Source organism: Mustela putorius, unplaced genomic scaffold (assembly GCF_011764305.1).
Source record: "Mustela putorius furo isolate JIRA1106 unplaced genomic scaffold, ASM1176430v1.1 tig00003869_pilon_pilon_pilon, whole genome shotgun sequence".
Taxonomy (NCBI): domain Eukaryota; kingdom Metazoa; phylum Chordata; class Mammalia; order Carnivora; family Mustelidae; genus Mustela; species Mustela putorius.
This window is the reverse complement of record NW_025422021.1, coordinates 33,737,501-33,759,083: the sequence shown is the minus strand read 5'-3', so window position 1 is coordinate 33,759,083 and position 21,583 is coordinate 33,737,501. Positions and strand designations below refer to the sequence as shown.

General features: G+C 43.7%; 1 protein-coding gene across 7 annotated transcripts in view; it reads right to left on the bottom strand.

Moving 5' to 3' along the window:
- Nucleotides 1–1,131: 1,131 nt before the first annotated feature.
- Nucleotides 1,132–21,583, bottom strand: part of COL6A3 (collagen type VI alpha 3 chain) — an 81,606-nt gene continuing 61,154 nt past the window's right edge. For all 7 annotated transcript variants that reach the window (XM_045066871.1, XM_004743674.3, XM_004743675.3 and 4 more), the window contains 7 exons: nucleotides 21,083–21,583; nucleotides 19,344–19,449; nucleotides 16,875–17,293; nucleotides 15,566–15,829; nucleotides 14,446–14,541; nucleotides 2,448–2,612; nucleotides 1,132–1,800 (listed from right to left, as the gene is read on the bottom strand). The exon at nucleotides 21,083–21,583 is cut by the window's right edge and continues 198 nt beyond it. In XM_045066871.1, the coding sequence (XP_044922806.1) occupies nucleotides 1,760–1,800; nucleotides 2,448–2,612; nucleotides 14,446–14,541; nucleotides 15,566–15,829; nucleotides 16,875–17,293; nucleotides 19,344–19,449; nucleotides 21,083–21,583 (1,592 nt within the window). In that variant the 3' untranslated portion in view covers nucleotides 1,132–1,759. The remainder of the gene's footprint in view (nucleotides 1,801–2,447; nucleotides 2,613–14,445; nucleotides 14,542–15,565; nucleotides 15,830–16,874; nucleotides 17,294–19,343; nucleotides 19,450–21,082) is intronic.

Below are 21,583 nucleotides of genomic sequence, written 5' to 3'. Positions count from 1 at the left end.
AGCCTCTCTCAGTCCCACAAAGACAAGGAAACTCACATCCCCAGTGTCCTCTGAAGTCCCGAGTCCTCCCTCAAATTTCTGCAAATTCCCAGCAGGGGTTTCCTCTGTCCACCCCACCTTCTATTTCTCTGTCTCTTCCCCAACTTGATAGGGGCACAGAGCTCAGTGATTCTACCAGTTTCTAGGCAGATGGGGCCACACTGAGTACATTTTGAGGATTTAGGAAGTTCAACTAAAGATCTGGATGGAAGTCACAGGGAGTGGATCACAGGGAGCTCTGCACACCCTCTGACCTCCTCTTCTTTCTCTCTGTAGATTAACAGACAAATTCCTCCCCCATCTGACATAAAGCAGTTCCACCAACATCCAAGTTCCCTACAGCTTTGACTGGAGCATTGGTCAGAGTACATGTGATTAATCAAACTAATTCAGTTTCTTTCCTAAGTGGGCTTCAGGTGCTACCTAAATACGTATTTATTTGTTTCTTGTGTTACTTCTGAAGACAGGAGAAAAAGGTCTTTAAGGAAAAACAAAACAAAACAAAAAGACTTTATGCTTTGTCTTTGAGACTCCAGAAGAAGGTTAGGGTGTCCTGGCCAACTGTGCCCCATCTCTCAGCCCCTGCGGGGTGGGAACCAACCCAACCCTTGGAAACAGTCACTTTAAAGAGGATGCAGGTAAGGAGGTCAAGACTGTGGGTCCAACTAGAAGGTAGAGCACAGGATAAAAGCCTCCTGGATCTGAAGATCATGAAGATTCCAGAAAGGGTCCTAAGCAGGGAAGGCACCACAGGGCCACAAAGAGCTGCCATGCTAGTGGGCTGAGCCCCAGTCACCCTGCACCCCATGATAAAACAGCCTTGTCCCTCCCCTAGAAACAAAAGGGTGGTGGTGGGCTGGGCCACACTCCTCCAGCCTGGGGTCCTCATGACAGCAGGTGCTATGGAAATAGGACAGCCAGTAACACCAAACCCATGACACTTTCAATATACTTTATTAAAAAGTTTCTTTGTATAAATTCCTAAAATTTTTAAAATTAAAATTAAACACCCTCCCCCACCCTGCACCAAAAAAAAAAAAAAATAAAATAATAATCACAACATTAGAGGAATGCCAAAAATATTCTCTATTATGACTTTCTTTTCATTCTTTAATGAAGGCATTGGTCCCACAACAGTGCACAAAGATTTAGGGATTTTGCTTCCTTCTAAAACTAGGTCATTTGTTAGAGGCTTTAGAAAAGGAAACTTAGCTTGAGATCTAATCTAGGAAATTAGGGAAGTTAAAAAAAACAAAAACAAAAAAGTTGGACTCTTCTTTCTTCACCATACAAGGCTTTCCATCTAAAGTCGTGCTTACTGGAGAGGGAAGAAATAAACCAAGCAGAAGTATACAGATGGCGGTGAAATGTGGAGTTCCATCCTAGACCTTACATGTGCCCGAAACAGGCAGAGTGTGAAACTCCAGGGGGAGTCGGAGTTTATAGAAATGTTCACATGAACACCGGCCATGGCTAACTATTACACGACGTTCAAAGTATACGATATAACTGCCCAGAGACAGAGAGGGTTGGGTCCACAGACACATTTAGCACCATATTGATGGGTCATGCGGCAGAATGGCTCCTCCCAAGTTCGATTGTAAATCAAAGCAGGAAATGGAACAGTGCGAGGAAGTCTATACCCAGAGCTTCTACAGAGACGAGTTGCAACGGCTGACTCCTTCTTCTTCAAGAGGTATGTGCTACTAGTCGACCACACTTAGGTCCCCATGGCAGCGATGACTCCAGGGTTGACGAGGGCTGAGCGTTGATGGACGGGGCAGATGAGGGAGGGTGAGAAAGAAGTGCAAGGGAAAAGCGAAGTTACTGACCAAAAAGGACATGGTGTTTCTCATGAAAATTGTCCTACAGCCTCTGGTTTTCCTCCCTTATCTCGCTTTTTTGCTGAGTGTCTTTCACAGCTCACCTGGCCCTCCCTGGCCCAGGTTCAGGGCCTCGTGTGCAGTGTGAGCGAGTTTGCTGCCTTGCCCGGCCCCAGGGCCTTTGCACACCCTGTACTCTTCCCATTCAGGCTCTGGCCAGGCTCTCGTATCAGCAGTCAAGTTGGCCAGCGCCATGGTGACAGTGGGTGGCCCCAGTGTAAACAGCAGTGTTTAGAGGAAGCCTAATTATTTAAAGATGAAGATGGAGGAATAGTCGGGTGTGTCTTCCCTCATTGGCAAGAATCCAAGTATACAAATATGTTTTTAGGAAATAACGATTATTCAGAAAATGAATTTCCTGTGTTTTATTTGAATTATCTTCCTTATCTAAAGATAACATCCACCTCCTCTGTCACAGCTCTCATAATCATTGTCATTCAAATATCTTCACAAGGTGAAAAATTAGCCTGGATCTCTTCTCTGACTTACAAAAGCCACAGATCAAAAGAATCACCGGTCACTTACCAGGAGCGCAAACCGTTTCACATTCTTTCTGTGAATTAAATCTGTTTTCGTTGCCACTGCAACCTCCGTACCAGAATCTCATGCAGCTTTTGGTCTCCACATCATAGTACCATTTTAACATGAATTTCCTGCAAGTTCCTTCTTCTTTGGGCAACTTACATATGTCTTTAATAACAGGATGAGAAAAGAGTATTCATTAGGACACAAAAGGGACTATGCCCTCAGTGCATGCGGCTGAAGGTCTCGACACAAGGCTGTTCAGAGCAAGGAGGAGAGTTTTGAGGAGGGAGACCCTCTTAGCCTCGCCAGGCCTTGCCTCCACCCCGGCTGTGGGATTGCATGTAATTCTCAATAAAGGCAATAATACAATGACCTTGATGGAAGGACCTCGCTAACTTCCCTCCAATCCCAAATGCAAGCCTTCATTATCGGATAATTTCAGATGAAATGAACTGTGTTTTCTCTTTCCAGTCATGGGGCCATTTGTTTTCCAGTTCCTTCGCTATTAAAGCCCCATTGAAGGAACTACATCTTTTTTTTTTAATTTTTTATTTTTTATTTATCTTCAGCATAACAGTACTCATTATTTTTGCACCACACCCAGTGCTCCATGCAATCTGTGCCTGCTCCGATACCCACCACCTGATTCCCCCAACCTCCGACCCCCCACCCCACCACTTCAAACCCATCAGGGAGATTCAAATTAAAACCACATTGAGATATCACCTTACACCAGTTAGAAGGAACTAAATCTTAATAAAAACTATGTCATTTTCTACTCCTCGGCAAAGTAGCAACTACACTCTGTCAGAATATAGTTCAAAAATAAAGCCATACACTAGAGCGTATCATGCTTAGCGAAATAAGTCAAGCAGAGAAAGACAACTATCATATGATCTCCCTGATATGAGGAAGTGGTGATGCAACATGGGGGCTTAAGTGGGTAGGAGAAGAATCAATGAAACAAGATGGGATTGGGAGGGAGACAAACCATAAGTGACTCTTAATCTCACAAAACAAACTGAGGGTTGCTGGGGGGAGGGGGGTTGGGAGAAGGGGGTTGGGGTTATGGACATTGGGGAGGGTATGTGCTTTGGTGAGTGCTGTGAAGTGTGTAAACCTGGCGATTCACAGACCTGTACCCCTGGGGATAAAAATATATGTTTATAAAAAATAAAACATTTAAAAAAAATAAAAAATAAATAAATAAAGCCATACATTTCATGACAAGACAAGCAGAAGGAGAATAAAAGTTAAAGTGGAAAAGAAAAATCCTTTTTAAATCTGTGCATTTGTGTGTGTGCGTGCGCGTGTGTGTGTGTGTGTATGTGTAGCTGAAGGCCTTTGAGAGTAGCCAAATTAAACAAGTAAAAGAAGTGTTACCACTGATCTAAAACCCATGATGGCAAAAATATCACAGAGAAAAGTTATTTTGAAGACACAGAAGCATTCTTTTTCCAGTTAAGGAAGTTTATGTTTTAAATGCATACTTCTGAAACATCCAGCTGCAAAGTAGAAGCTACATTCTCTCCATGATGCCTTCCACAGTAAAATGTCTGTTTACAGAGTTTTCTGGCAAATTCCAGATCATGCTGGGAAAGAGAAGCATTACTGTCAACCATTATCCAAAAGTTTGAAAACCGTAAACCTTCCTTCAACAGAAGTCCCTGGAGTGGATGATGCTGCATGTTTATGGGAATAGCCAACGTGCCAGAGTCACCGCCCCCCGCCCCCCGCCACCGCCCCGCAGGGTTGACATCTCCATGGGCCTCTGTTCCTTCCCCTGTGGGTTGCCCTCAGCTGCAGAAGTTGTGAGCGCCTGCAGATCTGATTGCACCAAGAAGTAAAAAAATAAACCAAGGTCTTGGACTAGAGAATCAAACTTGGGTCAACCATCATGGACCAGACTCAGAGGTACCCAGGACTGAGGCTCAGCACTGGCCTAAAACACCCCCTGATCACCTGGGGAGGCCATGATGCAGACACAAAGACTGGGGGTTCCACAGTAGCTCCTAACTGTAGACCCTCTCAGAGGCCCAGAAAACCAGAAGGTACTTGGAAGAACCAATGAGTCCAGAATGAAATGATGACAATTTAGGAAAACAACTTTTTTCCACTTGAAAAAAGTTTTCAGCCAACTGAAGGAAAATGCCTTGCTTTCCAGAAATGTCATGCAGGGGACAGAGCAAGGCAAAATTATTCTACCACCAAAGCTTACCCCTTGTTTGCCAGTGGATTCCCCTATTAGTGGAAAGCTCAGACCAAATAGTAACCTTTCCCCTCTTTTCTCTCCCCCTAGCATCCCCTGCATGGTTCATGTTCATTCCATCTTTGTTCCAAATGCTCTCAGTCCTGGCCACCTATGTTCGGCCATTCTGTTCCCACTCTCCTGCATACTCCTGAAACGGATACGAGTTTTCCCAGACCCAAGGACACACAGCTTGAGGCCACCCAATGAAAGGACACTCTGCTCCCTGACTGGTTGCTTTCTGGCTTCCTGGGATTTGTGCCCTTTATGTCCAGCCCCAAACTCTTGCCCTTGTATCCCACACCCTTGGTGCCAGTGATGGTTGCTGCTAAGACCCCATAGGGTTCACCAGCATGGCACAGGGTGCTGGCACTGTGGACATGCAGAAATCTGGTAGAGCACGAGAAATGTATTCATGAGGGCCCCACACTCTAAAAAGACTGAAACATGGGATTCTTCATTTTTAAGCATGAAAATGGAATGTTTGATCCTTAAGAAGCCTTGTACTTTTAAATTCCCATCATCTTGGTTTCCGGGACACGCCCTGCAGACTGCACTTACCAATGCTGTGTCTATGCTAAAACAACCATTTAAAAGACACAAAAATAAAAATGTCTTGTGTCCAAAGACATGTGGTTTGAAGGACTTCATTGAGCTTCTCCCCAGAACAAGTCTTTGGATACAACAGTTGCTCACAAGCTCTCTCCAAAATGAGCACAGCCTGGAGGGAGCCTGGGGTCCTCTCCAGTGTGAGAGTGTGGTCTGGCTGCCCATGTGCTAATTTTCTCTTCCTTATATTGAGAACTCAAGAGGAGCCAAAAGGACAAGAGGGAGTGACAATGGTCATTAACCATTCCTGATTCACTTTTGCCCAGAATAATGTAAATACACTTCATCTTAAAAATACTGTTATGCATAGAGAGAAGAACCACATGGTCCTCTCAATTGATGCAGAAAAAGCATTTGACAAAATCCAGCATCCATTCCTGATTAAAACACTTCAAAGTATAGGGATAGAGGGAACATTCCTGAACCTCATCAAATCTATGAAAGACCCACAGCAAATATCATCCTCAATGGGAAAAAGCTTGCAGCCTTCCTGTTGAGATCAGGAACAAGACAAGGATGTCCACTTTCACCACTCTTGTTCAACATAGTATTAGAAGTCCTATAAACAGCAATCAGACAACAAAGAGAAATAAAAGGTATCCAAATTGGCAATGAAGAAGTCAAACTCTCTCTATTCTCAGATGACATGATTCTTTATATGGAAAACCCAAAAGACTCCACCCCCAAACTACTAGAACTCATACAGCAGTTCAGCAATGTGGCAGGATACAAAGTCAATGTGCAGAAATCAGTGGCTTTCTTATACACTAACAATGAAAACACAGAAAGGGAAATTAGAGAATTGATTCCATTTACTATAGCACCAAGAATCATAAGATACCTGGGAATAAACCTAACCAAAGAGGTAAAGAATCTGTACTTGAGGAACTACAGAACACTCATGAAAGAAATTGAAGAAGGCACAAAAAGATGGAAGACCATTCCATGCTCTTGGATCAGAAGAATAAACATTGTTAAAATGTCTATACTGCCTAGAGCAATCTATACTTTTAATGCCATGCCGATCAAAATTCCACTGGTATTCTTCAAAGAGCTGGAGCAAATAATCCAGAAATTGGTATGGAATCAGAAGAGACCCCGAATTGCTAAGGAAATGTTGAAAAACAAAAATAAAGCTGGGGGCATCACGTTACCTGATTTCAAGCTTTATTACAAAGCTGTGATCACCAAGACAGCATGGTATTGGCATAAAAACAGACACATAGACCAGTGGAACAGAGTAGAGAGCCCAGATATAGACCCTCAACTCTATGGTCAATTAATCTTCAACAAAACAGGAAAAAATATACCATGGAAAAAAGAGAGTCTCTTCAATAAATGCTGGGAAAACTGGACAGCTATAAGTAGAAGAATGAAACTCGACCATTCTCTTACACCGTACACAAAGATAAACTCAAAATGGATAAAAGACCTCAACGTGAGACAGGAATCCATCAGAATCCTAGAGGAGAACATAGGCAGTAATCTCTTCAATATCAGCCACAGCAGCTTCTTTCAAGATATGTCTCCAAAGGCAAAGGAAACAAAAGCAAAAATAAACTTTTGGGACTTCATCAAAATCAAAAGCACAGCAAAGGAAACAGTCAAAAAAACAAAGAGGCATAATACTCCATAGTGTATATGGACCACATCTTCCAGTATTATGCCTCCATCAGAAAGGATGAAACCCAACTTTTGTAGCAACATGGACGGGACTGGAAGAGATTATGCTGAGTGAAATCAGTCAAGCAGAGAGAGTCAACTATCATATGGTTTCACTTATTTGTGGAGCATAACAAATATCATGGAGGACAAGGGGTGTTAGAGAGGAGAAGGGAGTTGGGGTAAATTGGAAGGGGAGGTGAATCATGAGAGACTATGGACTCTGAAAAGCAATCTGAGGTGTTTGAAGTGGCAGGGGTGTGGGAGGTTGGGGTACCAGGTGGTGGGTATTATAGAGGGCATGGATTGCATGGAACACTGGGTGTGGTGAAAAAATAATGAATACTGTTTTTCTGAAAATAACTAAATTGAAAAAATTTTTAAAAAAAGAAAGAAAGAAAAAGAAATAACCAGTAAATTGATGGAGTTTGGAGATCATTTAGGTTAATCCCCTCATTTGACAAATAAATCGAAAGAACCCAGGGGGGTGGGGAACAAAGAGGCAACCCATGGAATGGGAGAAGATATTTGCAAATGACAGTACAGACAAAAGGTTGGTATCCAGGATCTATAATGAACTCCTCAAACTCAACACACACGAAACAGGCAAACATATCAAAAAATGGGCAGAAGATATGAACAGACACTTCTCCAATAAAGACATACAAATGGCTAGCAGACACATGAAAAAATGTTCATCATCACTAGCCCTCAGGGAGATTCAAATTAAAACCACATTGAAATATCACCTTACACCAGTTAGAATGGCCAAAATTGACAAAATAAGAAACAACATGTGTTGGAGAGGATGTGGAGAAAGGGGAACCCTCTTCCACTGTTGGTGGGAATGCAAGTTGGTGCAGCCTCTTTGGAGAACAGTGTGGAGATTCCTCAAGAAATGAAAAATAGAATTTCCCTATGACCCTGCAATGGCACTCCTGGGTATTTACCCCAAAGATACAGATGTTGTGAAAAGAAGGTTCATCTGTACCCCAATGTTTATAGCAGCAATGGCCACGGTCGCCAAACCATGGAAAGAACCAAGATGCCCTTCAACGGACGAATGGGTAAGGAAGATGTGGTCCATATACACTATGGAGTATTATGCCTCCATCAGAAAGGATGAACACCCAACTTTTGTAGCAACATGGACAGGACTAGAAGAGATTATGCTGGGTGAAATAAGTCAAGCAGAGAGAGTCAATTATCATATGGTTTCACTTATTTGTGAAGCATAACAAATAACATGGAGGACATCGGGAGATGGAGAGGAGAAGGGAGTTGGGGTAAATTGGAAGGGGAGGTGAATCATGAGAGACTATGGACTCTGAAAAACAATCTGAGGTGTTTGAAGTGGCAGGGGGGTGGGAGGTTGGGGTACAAGGTGGTGGGTATTATAGAGGGCATGGATTGCATGGAGCACTGGGTGTGGTGAAAAAATAATGAATACTGGTTTTCTGAAAATTAATTTAATTTAAAAAATACTGTTATGCAGAAAATTATTAAATAAATTATTAAATAAATTAAATAAAATTATTAGATAAATAAATGGGGGAGGAGAGACAGACTTGAGGAGCTGCCTGATGCCAATCACCATCTGGTTAAACTTTCTGGTGAAATGGTGACTGGTCACTGGACATCCATGAGCATCCAAACACAAGGAGAAACAGAGACCAGCACAATGTCTAGAAAACCCTTCCAGGGAATCCCAGCTGTTCACAAAAGTTTCAGGAACCATCCTAGGAATCCTAGAACAGAACCATGGAGTGCAAGGCACCCTCAGAAACACAGTCTATTTTTGTCACAAAGACAAGTTCGCGTTCAGGCGTGTGTGAGCATGCCCAAGCATCGTATTCATGGAAATCAGGAAAGATATTGATCGGGTCATTAACAGTGGTCATTAGCATTGCAACGAATGTTTTCTTGTGCTTTCCCATATATTGTGGATTCTCAACAAAGACTACCTATGATATTACACTTTGAAAAAGAAAATGTATTCCATTGAAAAATTTTGCCCCCTTTTTTTAATATAGTTTTGAGATTTCTATAGTGTCTAAGAGCAGCATTTTAAAAGTTATCTGCTTGGACATCTTCCAAACCAACAAGTGACTGGTATTTAAGTGCCTCCTTGAGCATAATTGGTGTATGGAATGGAGGGGTGAGTGTTTATGCTACAATTGTAAATATGTGTAAATATGCTCCTCATTCATTTAATGGTTTCAAACATAAGGAGGTTTAATAGACCCAGCATAGTTGATGTGGAATCAGGTTCTTCCAGCCACAGAAGCAGGTATGATTTGCCTGAATGAGTGAATGCCTGAGTCTACATCTGAGCATAAGCTGGGTCAAAGGGTACAGAGGAAACTTTGTATTTTAACCTTATTTTGAACATGACTGTGGTTAAGGTTTGGGGGGGGAGGGTCCTTTGCTTTTTTTACATCTTGACCAATGGATTTTTATTTTTTAGCATTTTTATATTTCACAATAAAAAAATGGCAAATACCCTGTGATCCTCCTCATAATCCAAATATCGCCATTGATAAAGACACATCTTCATACAACAGCAAACTAACAGCCTTGGAAAGGTTATTTCTCTTCTACCAAGCAGGGAAAATATTTATAGCTGTTTAGTTGACCTCAATCTGTGAGGTTAAGTTCATTCTATAAATGAGCATTAACATAAAGTCATCTATTTTCCTCACTAGGCCATTTTGTGCCAGCCAATGTGACAGACTGGAACACAGTCATCCAAATGCTGTATTTCATCCAATCTAAGCTATCTTAATTTCAATGTGCACTATTATTTTATATCCCCCTAAGTAGGACAAAACACTGTCAAAAGCATGTCATGTCATCAACTGTGAGTCGCACTTCAATTTTAGAAGTCTTACTAGGGGAAAATATTGAATCTTAGAATCAATAAAATAAGTAAAACATTGAAGAACTTCCTTCAGAGCTATGTGATTGGCTCACTAACACCTGACCAAAGTGGTTATTTCTACAGATTGTTAATTTCTAGAATAAGTAAAAAAGAATGTTATACATTCAGGGAGTTATCTGGGCTCTCTTCTGCATTGAAACTTCTCCAATACATATGGGGCAAGCCAATAACTTAGAATTCTCTATGTAATATTGGAAAAAGTTAATTTTCTGAGAAAGGAGAACTGTGTGTTGTTTAGAAACTTCGGAGTCTTTCTGTTAGCAGTGATATCCATAGAAAATATCTATCCAAGTCCTCTTTAGCCAAAAACAAGGATGAAGGAAATGTGCTCAAAAACCTAAAGCCAAAATTAGCAACTCTGTAGCAGTCCCAAAGCTAGCCACAACAAAAGGGGCACCGGCATGCCTATAGGTTTTAAAGGCTGTGAGAATTGCTGAAAGCTTGGTTTCGTTGTTGCTAACTGCCCTTACAGGCAGCAAATGCATCACAGAAAAGTGGATGTGATTCTTTTAGATCCTGAGAAAAGCATAATATAGGATGGGATTTTTTGGAATGTGGGGATTTGTTTTGCTTGGGCTGAAGAAAATGCAAGTACTAACCATTTAAAATGGACTTGTGTAATATTGCAAAGCCTAGAATCCTGAGTGGTGAGTAATGATGCCATCAGTCTGTCACTGTCATCAACCTTCCCCTCAAAATCCAGGCCTTCCTGGTACACAAATACTCAATGCTGAAGAGGACAAGACCTTATCTGTGGGACAAAGGATGCCCTCACTAGCCCCTCCCAGTATGTGTCTACATCAAACAAAGAGGGCCTAATAAAGGAATATCTGTTAAGCATAGTTTCTAAATTGTCCAACAATTTCCTATACCAACAAAAAGTCAAGATGTAAAACTGTTCACTCTTCTTCCTCTCCATCGGGTGACATGGACAGAGGACTTTACATTTCATAAGGATTCACCCACAAATCCCTACATAGATTCAAACACTGGTCACCATGTGTTCTAAATCCAAAGTGCTAGGCTATAACAAACTACAGTTCCTTAAGGTAGAATCAAACCCCAGAGAATTTTTATTCATAGAAGTTTAAAAAAAAAAAAGACAAGGAAAAGTATCTAACATTTAATCCTGGGACATGGACACATCTCTGTAACTACAAGCCATGCTTCTAATTAACCAGTTCAATTAAACTGCACTCATGTCAACAGATAAAAATTAGCTTTTAAATTTAATTTTGCCTGCATTATCAAGAAAATACATCTTTGGAGAAATAGTGCATAGTATGGTAATTGATCTTTGGATGCAAAATACACAAGCCACTACTGGGCATGAATACTATATATATATATATATATATAATGTATTATCTGCCCCAGGGATACAGGTCTGTGAATCATCAGGCTTACATATTTCACAGCCCTCACTATAGCACACACCTTCCCCAATGTTCATAAACCAGCCACCCTATCCTAACCTCCCACCCCCAGCTAGTGTATTTTTAAAAAGTTAACTTTATAAAGTGATTCATTATCACTCTTTTTCTACCTACAAAAATATGAATGTCATAGAAATGTTTTTCTCCCTGGGGAAAATTCCCAAGACGACTTCATTGTAGCAGGGAAGTGGGGGAGGGAGAGGAGGCTGGGAGAGAGGGGAAGCTTTCACCTCCTGATTTTGACTCCCAATTCCATTGTGAGATTTAAACATTTCCTTCGAAAAGAGCTCCCAAAAATGCCGTGCACGTGCACACCTACATATATTCATTGAGCAAATGTGTATGAAGGGCCTTCTCCAGCAAAGTGCTATTTTCTTACTATGGGGCGAGGGGTGCTGACTAAGGGCCTTGTTCTTGAGCATGGCATGCAGTAGGCAACTGATGAATCACTGAAACTCATGATGTACTTACTATATGTTGGCTAACTGAAATTAAATTTTCAAAAAGCAAGTTACATCTTCACACTAACTTGAATCCCTAGCTGGGAAACACACAGCTATGCATGTGCCCACGCAGGGAAGGGTTCAAAACCTCTAAGTTCTGGGCTTGAGGTTACATAGTAACCACCATGAAAGAGAAAGGTTAGGATCATCTGTATCTAACTACTTGTAACCATGAAAGACTCACAAGCCCCTCACCCCCCCGACAAAAAACCTTTTCCCTGCCACATGGTGAGAAGAGACCAAAGTGGTAAAAAGGTCTGGATTAAAAGGACTTTCTTAAGTCTGAACCTATGACTCAGTCTTAAACAACAAACGTAACAGCCCAGCCAGATTCTTGTTTAAAGATTACTTTTTTTATATTAACTAAATACTGTTTATATATTTGTGTCCATTCTGGACCACACATAAGAAAACCAGAAACATGCCCAAAGCTCACCATGGAACTTACTCGAAGTCATTTTCCCTCAATGAAGCACTGGATTCACAGGAATTTTGTATTTCCTACACTCTGGGAGGGGTAACATTCCCAGTGAGGGGGGGAAACAGGAGCACAGTGACTTTGAAGTTATAATTTCTGTCCTGACCATATTTGGGGGGAAATCCTAGTGAGTTCTTTGCAGCTTCTGTCTGAGTTCAAGCGCCATGGTGGGAACCCAGTCACCATGCAGGGGACTCAGGCAGGGAGCGGGAGTGGGTTAGGAGCTGCAGGTGTCCCAGTGCAAGGGACAAAGGCTCATTCACAGTCTCCTGATACAGGACTCAGAAGACTGCTTCTGTAGAGACTTGGGTATCTTCTCCATCCCTAACCCTACTTCCCATTGTGTTAGTTTGAGTTGAAAATTAGAACATTAAAAGTTTGTACAAAATCTTTTTCAACAGCCCCTAACAAGTTCAAGTTTAAATTACTCAGTCTACCTTGAATTCCTGAATCATTCCCATAAATTTAGATTGAGAGAAGAGAATGTCTTGCTCTTCTGTCAATCCTTCCAACAGGAAGGCTGCAGGAGTTTGAAAAACACACAGCTGTCTCTACCACAGACCGATTCCTAAACTTGTGTCCAAAATTGAGTTATTTTAAATACTTTTCAGTTTTATAAGTTATTTATTGGCTTAGAGTAATTACACATCTATGTGTGTAATAGTTCCACAATTCCTGCTGTGACTTGGTTTCTCTCTAGTAACTCTTGATGCCACATGTCAGTCTAGATGCAGCTGAACTAAGGTTGCTGGACAGACAGATGGACACAGATGTAGAGACAGAATATAAATACACATACAGATACAGATAATAAATACAGCTGTACACACAGACATGTCTATAAGGGAAGCTTCTTGATGGAATAGAATATTCTAGTAACAGAGAAGATTCTCTTCAGAAACAACTAAAAGAATCAAGAGGTCTCTCCCCCCAAGTGCCCCAAAGAGATGGATGTGTGGAGTCAGAAATCATCCAGTTTTGTGTAAACACAGATGGGACAGGACACAGTCTCCACAGAAAGGGTAAGATGAAGAAACAGACATCATTTTAAAAACTTACAGAGGAAAGAGAAACATGAGGAATCCTGAAGAAAGGCCTAGAAAGCAGTGTGCCGGGGCTTCTGGCAAGGCAGTGTGTACAGAGAAGAAAAGGGCTTTTAAATCCAGCCCCAAAGCAGCAAGCCTCAGTAAATGCCTTTGGTCAGAGTCAATTACAGAAGGAAACACTGTAAAGAGGAATGCCTTCCTCCTCGGGACAGTGGACAGTACATTAAAGAACAAGGACTTGTCCCCAGTGAGTGAAAGTCTTTGGCTTTGGGGCCCATAAAACAATACAGTATGCAAATGCCCATGAAATTTTGACTTTGGATATTACTGCCAACATCTTTTGCAGGACACCCATAAACAGAGCGTATTAACTGTATCAATAACCAGTCTCTCATGGGTGAACACTCCAAGCTCACATTCCACTGAATGAGGGCTGAGGTCACACAGAGTCGCAAGGTCCCACTGCCCATGAACAAAAACATGTAAACAGCTCTCTGTTCCAGAAACAGGTACAACCCACCACTGATTGAAATGTGCACACATTCAGGCTCAGGCACGCAGACATGGGGATGATAGACTAAGGCAGGTTGTGTGCTTAGGGAATTAGGATCAGAATGTCCACCCCAGGGGTCACTTCCAAACCCACTTATTTCACGTGTCCTAATCTGTTTTGTGTTCTTTTAAGCAGTTGTTATTAGATTAAGTCACTGAGGGGGCAAGTTCCTATGCTTCCAGCATCACAAGCCATAAATCAGCTCCAACCCCAATAGGAGTAACAGGGAATCTGATCAAGACACACATGAATTCTTGGCTCCAGCCCCAAAGCAATTCCCATCTAGTTTTCTTGAAGAGTCTGGTGACAGGAAAGGAAAGTGACCATTTACAACTTGGACTATGCAGAATAAGACCACATTGGGCCACAGAGAGAGCCCATTGGGAACTTTCCCATAGAAGTCAGGCTTGCCTGAGAATTAGAACCCCAGCAGACAACCTAGAATCCAAGTTTCAAAGGTTTGAGAAGGTCTGAAAGGAGGCTCTTAGTGCTGTTAATGGACTTATTACTCTCACAACTCACCTGTCTCACCACCAGCCACCGGTTCCGTGCTCACCATGAGATTGATGGTTGAACTAGAAGCCGATCTTGCTTGTAGAGAGGGAAGCTGAACTTTCTCTAGAAAAGAAAACAAGTGCAACCAGTAGGAAACCCAGAAGCTAAAGGGCTTAGGAATTCTCAGGGACCGAGGCAAGCAGCCTTACCAGGTGAACAGCTCACATGAGGGCAACACCTGCCAAGTCTCTATAGACACTAAGGATGTCTGTCGTAAGCAAGTTCCACTCATCTCAACAAGCAAATGGAGGAAATCTCTGAAAATTTCCCACATAACCACTTCTGCTTCCATCCATGAAAAAAAGAGACCTGGGGTTGAAGGGTCTTTGCACTCCTATCTTCATGGATTACATGGTGACTGCTGGGAATTCCCTTTCCTCAGGCAGAGTTCCTTGATCTTAGTGACACTGACCCCAGGGAAAGGAATGTGGACCCCTTTGCATCCCAGGAGAAGCACGGGTCAAGAAGAAGGGGGTTGGGGGAATCTGGGAGAACCCTGAAAGATCAGGGGTGTGAATAATAACAGAGACTAGAATGCATGCAAGAGTAGGTCTCAGGTCTCGGTGCCACAAAGGAGCCAGAGGGACAATAGGACACAGAGGGCAGAGCCACAGAGGGCAGACCCCAGCATGGTGAACTAGGGAGGGGCACGCTGAGCCCCATTGCACAGTGGCCATAGACATCCCTTGGCCTTGGGGTGGTAAGATTGCACGGACTCGGTGACTCTGAGGAGCCAGAGTCTCGGTGGTACTCTGCTCACTGAACGTGGAGACATACTTCAGAAACACGGTCATGGAGGGGGATTGAGACCCCAGCCAGGACCCATGAACCTACTTCTTTCTCTCATAGTAGGGGCTGCCCTTGGGCCAGATGGATCTGGCTTCCTCCATGAAGTATCTCGGGACCCCAAGGAACCCCACCTTCCGTTGTGTTAATTTCTGAACCTGGGCATACCCCAAATACACCCAGGATTTGCTCTAACCTTGTTATTTCAGACTCAGTGAATCAGAATTGTCCCCTTTATGTCCTGTTTGATGTTGCACATGGAAATCGGGGGCCGAGTGTTCGGGGCTGACCGTGTACTCACTTGTGCTGAAGCTTCCTTGGTAGGTGGCTCTGACCTGTGACTTCAAGTAGCAGACCACAGCTATGTGATACGTGTGGCCGGCAAGCAGGCCCCCGATGGCACGCTCCGTCACCGACAGGTTCTGCCGCAGCACCAGGGACTGGTCATGGGCCGACGTGACAGTGAGGTCATAAAAGTAAGGGCTGGGGGGCTCGGGCCTCTCCCAGCGGAGCCTGGCGCTGTTCTCGGTGATGTCGGATACCTGGACCTCTCGGGATGCCTTCACTGAAAGACAGGTGAAGCACAGTACAGAGATAAAGCTTAAAGCTCCACATGACTGTGACACACAGGCAACAGACAGCAATGCAAAGAGATGAATCGGCAGGCAACAAAACAGAAATTTAGGTGAGCAGGGCACCAATTTCTTGTTCGAGCTCCCCAGGAACATTAGTGTTGGAAGCTACCAATATCCATGAAAAATGGAATGCATCCTCTCCTTATTTCTCAGCAAGGTACAGATCTATTCCTTTTCTACTGAGCATCGCTCCTGTTCAGGAAAGACTTTGAAAAGACACGGGCAAGCATTCAAGACAGAATGAGTCCCATCGTTTAAAATGCACAAAGTCGCAAAACTTTAGGACATGAACGGAAATTCTTTTTAAGGAATCCTTGCTTCCTGTCTGATCATTGAAGGAAGACAATTTCCACCTTTTCACAAACATATACATTCTGCCTTCACCTTTCCGTATGGTTTGTGGCTCTCTAGTATATTCCCGCATCCGGAGGAAAGAACAAAATAACTAACTCTGAGTCTCTGGAAGCCCACCCATCCTCATATCTAACTCCATCTAGAAAATGTTTCCCCCATGGACAGCATTAACACATATTCAGTCTCGGAGGGGAAGGCTCTGAGCTGCCGGTCAGCTCAACGGAGCACCCCACAATTCCCACAGTGTGCTGCATGGGACTTTTCCTGTAGGAATGTGCTTCTGCCCCACTCGGAGGCAGGGTTTGGGGCTTGGCCTGCGCAGGGGGGAAAGAGGCAGCAGAAGGTGGGAGACTCATCCCACCTGCTCTTTGTGTGGAGCTCATGAGCCTCAGAGAGGAAGAGAAAAACTGCTTTCTAACAGGAAAAAAACAAAAACAAAAAAAACAATGTTTTGATAATTGTGTGCTCTGACCAGCGTCTTCTCAAGTACATCATCCAGAGGTACAAATCCTGGATCAATGACTGCATTTCACGTGATTTATAAACAGGCTTCAGGGGGCACACCGTGAACACAGGAAACGAGAATGCCCCTCGCTGGCAGCCCTGAGCATGCTTTCTTACCTGCAGGCTTAGCAGAGACTGGTTTGGTGGCTGCCGGTTTGGCTGCCTGGGGCTTGGGGGTCTCAGGCTTGGTGGCCACTGGTCTGGCTACAGTGGGAGGCCTTACAGCAGCTGGCTTTGGGGCCACTGACTTTGCGGCTGCCAGCTTTGAGGCCACTGCAGGTTTGACTGTGGCTGTCTTGGTGGTCTCAGGTTTGGTGGCCACGGGCCTCGAGGCCACAGGTCTCACAGCAGGTGGTTTGGGTGGGGCTGGCTTTGCGGCAGCTGGCTTTGAGGCCGGTAGGTTTACCACGGTCACTGGCTTTGTCGTGGTGGTCACCGGCTTGGTCGTGGTGGTCACTGGTTCTGTGGTGGTCACTGGCTTTGTGGTGGTCACTAGTTTGGATGTAGGACTTGAAGTTACATTATTCGGGATATTTCTGTTAAAACAAATTAAATATCATTTCAATCTATACATAGTTTTGCCTACTCTCTAAAATTTACAAAAACATAATTCCCACGAGTTACATGAACTTTGCTGCTTTATCAAAACGCATGCAGTAGTTTTTATGTTTTACAGATAATATCACGTACATTAAATTCCTTTTAGAATCTGTGACATGGAAACAATATTGAAATGCATATAAAGTAATAGAATCATTAAAAATGAAGGCTATATTGTACTATAAATATACCTGACATCTTGCTTTTAATTTATGAGACATAATAAATATTATGTTATTATCATTAACAATAATAATTTTTAAAATTGACCAACTGAAGCATATACACCAAAAATTAAACGAAACCAGTTAATAGCTACTCTCATTCTAAGAAAGTATCCACACAACAAAATGCCGCATTGAGCTCCAAGTGATTAAGTCAGCATGTGCTTCCCTTCCCAGAGCTTACTGTGTATATTTGTTTACATTATTTTGCAGGTGTTGTGGTATTTTTCACAATTTTTTGATCTATTACAAATCCCTGAAAAGCACAGCCACATAATCAGATGCAACAGCCCAGACCCAGGTGTCCTTCAGTCATTGTCCGGAGACAGACTCTCACTGATTCGTTGTCGGCCACTGCTCTAAGGCCCAAGCAGCCTATGTCCAAGGTGATGTCCTACAACTTCAAACACTAGGTTATAGTGTTCATCCTATTTTCCTGAAGATAAGGTGGAAGACGGTTCAGAGAGTGTTTGAGAGAAAATCACAAAGATAACGAAGACCAGGAAGAGAGCTTCTGGACCTGGACAAGCAGGACCCAGCTCACAGGACCCTCAGTGGTGATAGTCAGTCTGCTCAGCTGAGCACGGAGCCTGCCTTCAAGGACAAGGGCAAGAGCTGGAAGATTTCAGGGGTGAGAGATGGAGGTGAGCTCTCTGTCCCCACTCTGGAGGTCAAGCCAGGAGTAAGCCCCACACTAGTTTGTCAAGGATGTCAAGTCCACATCCTCCGGGTGCTACAGTCAGAAAGATCTCCTACCTAGCAAGCATGACAGTCTGTGGCACTCCCTTGAGGTGGACAAACTGCTGGCACATTGCCTGGGCTCAGTTCCAGCCCACCATGTCCCCGTCACCTCACCCTATGTCACATGGCCACACAGCCCACCTCTCCATGCTGGAGTTGGTACCACAGATGGAGCTGGGCCAGCATTCCTGTGGGTACAAGTTCCCCAGCCCCCACCCTCTCGTTGGCTTTCTCAGGAGAACACGTGCATTGCCTCCCAGTGTTACCACCATCACCTGTGTTATTGTAACACTAATCATTTTAAGATTTGGAGCCCATTTTTTGGTTAATGTAGTTCAATCCTTCTGTAGGATTGATACCAGGTGTAGTGGGCTATTTCACCACATGGCCCCAATTTCCCACCCCTTTTGCCCCCATGCCCTTCACAATTGGCTATGACAAGGCCTCCCACTGAGTCAAGCCCCCAACCCTTGAATCTAGCCAGGCTGGCTGTTGGACATGCATTGACCAATGGAATATGGCAGAAGTACCAGTGTGCTGGCTCCAGCCCAGGCCTCAAGAGTCCTCGTGCCATCTGACTTCTCTTATGGAACCTCGCCCATCCACCTGGAGGCAAACCCCCAACCCACCCTCCTGGAGAAGGAGAGGCCACATAGAGCAGAGGGAAGCCAACCAGCTGAGACCATCAGCACCCCCATCCACAGCAGGCAGGCTGCTGACCACAGACAAAGAAGTGAGCCCAGCCAAGGCCAGAAGACTGTCCAGCTGAGCCCAAGAAAAACGGCTAACCCACAGAACTACAGATTAAATAAATAGTTGCTTTCAGCCATTAAGTTTTGGGGAGTTTGGTCTGCAACCAAAGCAAATGGATACAACAGGTTGGAAAGAATGTTCCACATGACCTTTAGGAAGTCACATTTTCTGGATTTCATTGTCTTTACCCATACGGTTAGGCATTGTCTAAGGAACTTCTGCATTCTCTCTACACTGTACTTTTCACGACAATTATTATGATATTTACAATTGTTTGTGACCAAATTTCACAGGGTTCTTAATTGACAGTTGGTCCCCTTGGAACCAATCACACTCTTTCCTGATATCTGGGGACAAGTAAAAAGCATTTTCACCTGGAAAGAAACAGAAAAAAATTTTTAAAGATTTCTTTTAATTTATTTTTTATTTTCAGCATAACAGTATTCATTGTTTTTGCACCACACCCAGTGCTCCATGCAATCCGTGCCCTCTATAATACCCACCACCTGGTACACCGACCCCCCACCCCCCACCCCTTCAAAACCCTCAGATTGTTTTTCAGAGTCCATAGTCTCTCATGGTTCACCTCCCCTTCCAATTTCCCCCAACTCCCTTCTCCTCTCTATCTCCCCATGTCCTCCATGCTATTTTTTATTTATCTGACAGAGAGCCTGACATGGGGTTCAATCCCAGGACCCTGGGCAGGGATCATGACCTGAGCCAAAGGCAGACACTTAATGAACTAAGCCACCCAGGAGCCCCAGGGGAAAAAAAAATTAAGTGCACATGAGTCCCATGCAAATTAAAATTAATCTGCTAATGAGTTAAATGGATCACACAGCAGGTAGTCCATAAATATTTGTTAAGTTAATTCATTCCTCCAGACAAGCTACATTTAGTAAATTTGAACATTAAGCACCACGGTCCTTGACCCATAAAACATCTCAAGCCAAAATCTTCTGTTTGGCAATATTTGGGTGATTGGATTGAAGAAAATATTTACCCAATGTAAGGAGGAGACAAGAATAGAAGAAAAATCAAACACAGAGTTGAACAAGTTCTAAGCCCTTGAACATTAAATGGTAACCAAATTACTTCTTCTGTTTTCTCAATGTTGTGTTTAATACAATTGTTTTTAATATTCAAAAGGTAGTGACAGTGGCCCCGGGGTGAACTTGCTGCCTCACTTTCACTTCATGTTTTTTCTCTAATGCTTTTGAGGGACAGGCCTTCACAAATGTGAACACAGTTTTCATGGGCCTCACCTTTACCGTGAGTAATAAACTCTCTGTACATACATGTTCCTCCCTAACTTCTAGAGCTCCCTCAGAAGTTAGATACATTCCCATGCTGCCTTGGGGCTGGCTATGTACTGTGCTGGGCCCTGCAGCACAGGAAAATCAATGCATCTCCTCAAGAACCATCCAGTCTACCAGGAACACAGGCCACGAAGGAATAACAGCAGGCCACGGAATAGATAAGTAGTTAGTGCCCAGGTTAAGGATGACAAAGCCTTGGGAGTGGGGAGCATTCATGGTGAGTAGGGGCAGCTAGGGATTTGCTTTGAAGATGAATGTAGGTTTGTCACTAAACGGGGAGGAGAGTCACATCAGCATAGGTTCAGGGTTTCTAAGTGTGGGGGTTGTGGCTAAGCCCAGATCAACACAAGACCTTTGAAGAGCTTCCCCACTTAAATGACATCATGCACAATGTGCACTTGACCCATGTTCACTCTCAGGAACAGAGGGTCTATGGCTGAGAGATGCCAGTCCAATTTGGTTGAAAAAATGAGTGAACAAGGACAGGATTTCCATGTGTTCACGGCCAACCTGGCCTCTAAAGGCTGCCTGTGACATGGAAGGTGTCAATACGTATGTGTTGAATAAATGAACAAGTCAGCGTCAGTACACCAGACACCTTCTCCGTAGCCTCATGTCCCAGAGAGCCCAAGGCTACGAGCTGGCAGAAAGCCCTGGACCAACCCACACTGTCTGATTTAGGACTTACTGCTGACAAAGGATGGTAACAACCTCCCAAAGCGCATCAGAGGCTCTTCATTGAGTTCAGTTGACTTATCCAGTAGTTTGAAGAAGACGTCATTTGGCTCGCTGGCAAAGCCGTATACCTCCTTGATGTTCACCTTCCTGCCAATGCTGAGAATCACGAAGAAGTAACCCTTGCATTTGGCCTGCAAGATGACCCTCTGGGCCTCTTCCAGCTGCTCTTTCTCCACCTCACCCGTCAGCATCAGAACCATGATCTTCATGTCCCGTGGGTTGGGGGCACTTTCAAAGACGTTCTCTATGGTGTATTCAATGGCACTGCCCAGGTCCCTGGTCCCCTGCAGCTGTGTCATTCTTCTGTGGAGAAAGTCCACCAGTTTCTCCTTGGAGCTGTAGTCAGTCAGGGAGAATTCCACCTTCACGGGCGGCACACTGGCGTTCCCCACAGACTCATAGGGTGCATGCTGCACAACGGCTACCCTAGTGAAGTGCTGGGAGGCCTTAG